Source organism: Asparagus officinalis, chromosome 2 (genome assembly GCF_001876935.1).
Source record: "Asparagus officinalis chromosome 2, Aspof.V1, whole genome shotgun sequence".
NCBI classification, from domain to species: Eukaryota; Viridiplantae; Streptophyta; class Magnoliopsida; order Asparagales; family Asparagaceae; genus Asparagus; species Asparagus officinalis.
This window is the reverse complement of record NC_033795.1, coordinates 27,883,701-27,890,760: the sequence shown is the minus strand read 5'-3', so window position 1 is coordinate 27,890,760 and position 7,060 is coordinate 27,883,701. Positions and strand designations below refer to the sequence as shown.

The following is a 7,060-nucleotide window of genomic DNA, read 5'->3' as shown; positions in this document are numbered from 1 at the left end:
TTTCAACCAACGCTAAGAATTTGGGAGGGTGGGAGGTTCCTCTCCCTTTCTTTATATGTGATTTAGGCATCTCTCCATCTTGATTCTTTAATAAATATATATCTTTTAATGTCACTTAATAACTATATGTTTTGATGTCATTTTATTAGTTTTTAAAGTCTATACTGAATCAGATATAATTGTTATTCTTATCATCAAGGAATTGAGTTAGTTTTTGTGCTTTTTCAGCATGATTAGAGCTTAAGGTGAAAGCACTAGGTAGCCATAATTTTAGCTTCTTTTAATTCAGGTCTACTATCTGAAATCTAGTGATATTAAGGTTGATCTTGATTTACTGAATTTGAGTAGTGATGAAAATAAAATGCACCAAACTGAGCATTTTGTGAACCAAGGATCATGGAGATTCATGTAATGTAGTTGTGTGATGGCTTGACAGGTAATATTTGGATTTGGAGAAATTACATTAATCTAGTCTAACTAAAAGAAGGATATTGCTGCATGCTATCAACTATTCTGAAGATTTATTTTCCACCTCATCAAGTTTACAACTTTACGTAGTGATGATCAGGGAGTTGTCACTACTATGAGGGCATATACATATATTTTTTTAATTTTTCCCGCTAAAAAGGTTTAACAACACAACAACAGCAAATGCAAATTAAACAAATATCTAATTTAAGGCAAGACCATAATGCACTACATGTTGTGGTTGGTGAACTCAACTTCAATATTTTTAAGCTAAAACTATTAAATATATTGAAGATTTGAATAAATGTACTCATCAATCCTTATATTACTAAGAGAAAGAAAAGAATTTGTCTATTGAAAATTAGGATTAGTCTTCACTCGTTCAAGTTTTATTGTTAGAACTTTATTGGGTTTGAAAGAAAATGCATGTATTGACACACTTGGATTAATCTTTAGTGTCCATGTTGCGTTAGAATGAATATTAAGTCTATAAAGACAGGTTGCATGAAATTTATGTAGAACACTGTTAATTGGTGAGCATCTGTTTAGCTAGTTGAAAATACTAAGTCTTAAACCTTCTATTTTGCTTTTAAGGAGAATTTAGTGAGTTTGAGTTGCCATGATGCTAGTCAAAACATTAGGATTTTTTGGTGGAAAAAAGGCTTTAGCCTTGCTTTATTGATGACTTATAAACTTGCAGGTCATACAAATGCAATCAGCTAATGGTGTAGGCCAATTACAATCCAAACAATCTCCATATAGGTCGAGTTCTAAAGCTTTGGAAGCTAGGTTATGAGCAGCTACATTAGAATTACGCCTAACATTGAAGATGCTAGTTGTAGGATGATTTTCTAAAATATTCTTACATTCAGAAATCACATGATGAATTCTCTAATGAGTAGCGTTGCTCTGAGGGGAGCTCAGTTTATCAATAACTACTTTTGCATCCGAAAGCACGAGATTTCTTTGATAGTCAAGAGCTGAAGTAATTTTTAGAGCATGCAAAACTTCTAAAGCTTCCGTTGCTTCAGCTGTCGTGTAAGAGCTCCGATCTGAAGTGATAAATAAAACTCTCTCATTTTATAACCTCTGAACACCTGCCCATGCAGCTCCTTCGTTATTACATGTTCCATCTACGTTCACTGTTACATCTGTTTGATCATGAGGATGCCACTTTGGTTGTTGATGGGGCTCGGTATTGGTTGGATTGTTCAAAGGCTGCTTCTTGGAATTAGATGGATTCACAAGCATCGAAGCCTTAGCTTGAGCAATAACAGAGTGAGGGGATGAACTTTTCCCTTCGAGAACATTAGGAAATTTGCTATTCTTATAGTGAGATTATGGTGGAATTACACATTGCTGGTGCCTAGTGGGGACAAAGTAGTCATTAAAGAATCAGTTTCCTCATTTCGGAGTTGGGAACTTGTTAACGTATGACAAGTAATGGCATCAATTATTTTTAATTTGGTGATGTATATAATGCGCCTTTTGTAGTTCTTTCTAACACTATTATATTTTTAGTTTATTTTACCTTTTATTTTTTGAAGGCGATAAATTTCCTAGTCACCAAACGATGCAGATTAAATGTAGGAACACAAGGTTGGCAAGCATGTTTCATAAGCATGTTGGAGAGTGAAGAGGGTACTGAATCCCATAAAATGGCTGCAGAGGAATCTGGAAAGTGATAGAGATGCAGAGAATTCTAGGCAGGGTTATATGCTTGCTTTGATAGCATTTGATGTTTCGACTTATATTTTTGTGTGAGAGATGGAAGGTTGAAAAAACTGTGATTGTTTTCAGCCGGAAAAATGGAGAGCCATTATGATCTTTAGAGAGAAATACATGTTAAGCAAATGAACAGAGATGGCAGCTTGGTTGAGACGCATGAGGTCCATTTTGTGATAAATTTATAATAGTTTTGATCAATACAAGCTATGTTATACAGGTACAAGTACAAGTATGCCACTCTGCTAGAAATTATTAATGGATGATTTACAACAAAAACCACCAACTATGTATTGGTAGGCATCCAAAGTTTCCTATTATTCATGCTCATTACTTTCTAAATAGCCCATAAGAAAAAAAAAGGGTTTGAAAAGAACAGCGATTATCTGCATTCAACAATTAAGGCGCTAGTTACGAGCGTTCCTAGACTCCTACATATATCAGAATTAGGACTAAAGTGTAATTCATAGATAAGGTGGCTTTTGATTAATAGAGAAATGAGGACATTTAGAGGAGATATCATAAGTAAAATTAGGAGAAACTAAAATTTAAGGGTTTTTTAATATATCAACTAGGAAATAAGTAGTTGGTAGAAAGTACTTAGTTGTTTAGATCTATGACTTTGAGTACACATGATTTTGAGTGTACATATTCTTTTGAGGGAAAAACAAATATTTTAGTGTATAAATCAAACGAACAATTTAAAGCATTCATATACCATATTTATGGTTTTGAGATTTGACAACTTTAAGTTTAGTAACTCTCTATTTTACCTTCTGTCTTATGGCTACTTGATGTGTGTTAAGAGAACTTAAAACTTCTAGATTTTGATTTTTAGGAACTGAAAGTTATGTAGGTCAAACTCACATAGAGGATCTTTAATGTGGATGTCCGCCTATCATGAAAATTGGATGGAATCTGGCCCCAAATATTGGGAAGAGCCAAGTTCGAGTTATAAATTAATCTTTGACATGTTGGAAGGTATGTCAAATGGTTGTTGATTAAACCCAATAAATCCTTGAAGTAACCAAGTTATGGTGATAACTTAACCTTGGAAATGATGTAACTTATGATATATGAGTGCTAATTGATTCCACTATTTCTTGACATTTGTCATTGATGGAAAAAATAAAAACACAAAAGCATTCTAATCTATGCGAGCAGATGAAAATTAATTTTCATATTAATTGTGTAATACATCAACTTTATTTGACATATTGGCAAATTAGTGAACCACAGCATATGTTCTTGGAAGATGATTACCACATAAAGTACCGGTAAAGTTTCCAACAAAGAAGGAAAGAGCAAGTATAGTCTTGAACTGGGATTTCCAACAAGAGATCAATAGATCACGGACTGTTACGTAGTAGATACCTGGCAATAAATGATATGGAAGCATGGACCAAGTGTGAGATTAATAAGAGACATTTTCATAATGAAAAACCTGCTCCCAAGAATGATTTTAAGGCACATAAGTGGGCTTAAAAGAATTTATAGCTAATTAATAGAATATACCTATTTTACCTAGGTACTTCTATTGGGAGCCGTACCCGTATACGACACATATCCGTACCCGCACTGAAACTTCATGGATACTTCTAGGATACATGCATACATTTATTCAGGCATGTACTCAATTATATAATACATATTTTAATTTAAAACACATATACTTCTTGGATGTATATTCTCCACTTCACATCTATTTCTTATAAATTGATCTTATGGAAATTGAAAAACAATAATGAACTTATGTAAATTAATACATACATGAATATACATTACATATATAGAGACAATATATATAGCCATCTCCTTGTATCCTACCTTTTACAAATTTGGCATGTCATGTACCTGTACCTGTACACATGCAACTTGGGATAGACCGTACCATACCATGGTTTGGTTTAATTCTGTGAATGTCTATCAAACTCACATTTAGCCATAAGCCTTTGTCATCTAGTGTATAACCGACGTTAAAACATGTTTCCTGCCTATGTCACGCAGAATTATGCAGAAGAGAGTTTAAATTACTAAACATGGTGGTTACCACGAGCAACTACTCTCTTCATAGGATCAAGTTGTGGGTATAAAAATAAAGAGGCCTGGCGAGATGATTGTATTTCTGAATAGTTTTCAAGGGTTTCTTCTTAATATGGAGTGGGCACTACAGAGATAAAAATTAAACTTCAAAGGTTAATCAAAGTTCAAATAAACTCCGTATCAGGTTGAGAACACAAATTAAATTGAATATTTTTGCAGCAACCTCCAATACCCATATAAATCAATTTCTACTTAGCAATAGGCAATGTGTTTTTCAGTTCGGATGTGATAGCTGGTTGATTGGAAAGTTACTCGCGTGCAATCCCAATGGTATTACACTCTGGATGGTAACCAATATATGCCACCAAAACCTACAAGGTAACAGGAACTTTTGGAGATATCCTGATTCTGTAGTACTGTGTATAGCAGGTGAAAATCATAATTTCTAGCTCTCTGATTTTCTCAGGGCATACCCTTTATAGTCTATGCTTTAATATCTAGCCTGATAGCAAATGGGAAATCTCCTACCTACCATTTCTATACTACAGGCTTACACTCTAAGGAAGACATACACTGGGGCAAGTATTCGCTTGCAGTTTATGCACAAACAACCAAGCATTCTATGGTAAGTATACAAGTGCGCAACCATCTATTCAAAAGTTAAACAATGAACAACGTGTATTGTTATAATGTTTTTTTTTTGCGCTCAGATGGTATCTATCGTATACTACAATGCCCTTATGCTATAGGCAAGTGGCTGGATGGATAAGCCTTTGTGTCTGTTTGTACTATAGTATCAATCAAAAAATATGGTTGAATGCACTATGTAATATGTTTATGTCTGCAGACAGTCGAAGAACTATCCTACCCCAAAATGTTGAATATAAAACTAAAGCAAGTTCTGTTTCATGTTTTTCGCTTTTGACTTCCTTGTGACTCCTTGTGTGTCCCTCATTTGTGTCTAGTCCATGATAATGCTACAAAAGTAGTTTACGGATAACATCCCTTTATATAGCAAATAGCATATATACTTCATAAGTTCAACAGCCTATGTGATATCTCCCGTGTGACTTAAAATATTGTTTATTTGCAATGGTAAATATTGTATATTCAGAACATAAACTCCAACTGCCAATATATCATAAATCATATTTATACTATATCTGATAAATATGGCTATTCTCGCATATCGTAAGATACCCTTTGACGGTCACTCCTGACCAGGATGAACTTTGTATGTTTTGTCTCTCAACAAATGGAGAATCTATAGTAGTTTTTAATATATAGCGATTGAACTCTATGGCCCTGTTTGGATGCCAAATAGTAAATGATAACTGGAAAAGAGAGTATAAAAATGGAAAGAAAGAAGAATATTTTTCTTCTTCCATTTTTTCATTAAAATCTTGTGTCTTGAGGAAAGTGAAAAACCAGGAAGTTAAATGCAAGTTTTATTCTTGATTTGTGTGAAAATGGATGATTAAGAAGAGAAGAGATTAAGAGCCCCAAAACCATATTGCACAAACTCCAGTTTCCATTATTTTCCCAATTTTCCTTTTACCTTCTACTTGTCTTGAGGGGAAAAAAATCGGAAGTGGAGCCGTTTTCTAAAACCAAAAATGCCCTATGTCTGACCAATGAAAGTGGACTCGCTATTTTGGAAAAGATTTATTGCTGAAGCTTGTCTGGTGATCTCATTTTTCTATGTACACACTTAGTGTTGTTCATACTTTTGTCTTATCATTGTGAACCTAGGATTTTTTGATATCCATATATTTTCCTTAGTTGAGATATTGTATTATTTGTAATTTTATTTTTAGATAACCTGATACTCATGAAAGCACCATCTTCCTGTCCATTTTCCTGTGTATGTTCTGACTAGCCAAACCAGCGATGATCTTCACCAGTTGAAACATCTCAGGGGGAAATCCTATTCTAGAAAATCATATAGGGTGGAGAGAGAATGTGATGTGTATTTGAAGTCAGTTCACAGTCATTGTATAAAACCAGTGCCATCAATAGAAGACACTGCAAATAGTTGATATATCAGTATAAACTATCCACTGAATATAGTGCAGTCGTCAACTTCAAAAATTGTAGTGGGAAACCATATCACATTCTGAATCCTCCCTATATGATCTTCTACAGAAGGCCTGTTTCATTTTCCTCTAATATTTTGGTGAGAGATGGCATTCTTTCCTCATGTTTCGTCCACAATATCTAAACATCAACCTGCTTTAATTTGTCAGGACTTCCCGCTGAGACATCCATTGACCGCTATGTGACGGTCGGCGCATACAGTCTCTTACGTTCATGCAATATTGAACCAGAATGTATTATCGGTCAGCACTCAATTCTCATGGAAGGCTCACTGGTCGAGACCAACTCAATCCTCGAAGCTGGCTCTGTGCTTCCTCCAGGACGTAGGATTCCAACTGGTGAACTCTGGGCTGGTAATCCTGCAAGGTTCGTTAGGAAACTGACTCATGAAGAGATAGTAGAGATCCCGAAGCTTGCTATTGCTATTAATGATCTCATGCAAAGCCATTTCTCGGAGTTTCTTCCTTATTCTACTGTTTATTTGGAGGTGGAGAAAATGAAGAAAGCTTTGTCAATTCCTATTTAGAAAGTTTTTTTTTTAATTTTGTGATGTGTTATTTAAGAAATAAGAAGATCCTGAGGGCTGAGCCCAAACGTAGTCCATCTACAACTGTGTTGTTGGCTGGAGATGCAACTTGTGAATTTTTGTGGACTATGGATGTGTACTAGTGTATCTTTCGTTTGTTTGCCAGGAAAAGTGGATGATTTAGTGATTTCTATTTTCAGA

At 34.7% G+C, this 7,060-nt stretch overlaps 1 protein-coding gene across 1 annotated transcript in view; it reads left to right on the top strand.

Annotated features, from left to right (window-relative positions):
- Nucleotides 1-7,060, top strand: part of LOC109830590 (gamma carbonic anhydrase-like 2, mitochondrial) — a 10,095-nt gene extending 3,035 nt beyond the window's left edge. The window contains exon 2 of the mRNA XM_020397894.1: nt 6,483-7,060. Coding sequence (XP_020253483.1) covers nt 6,483-6,859 — 377 coding nt within the window. The 3' untranslated portion in view covers nt 6,860-7,060. The remainder of the gene's footprint in view (nt 1-6,482) is intronic.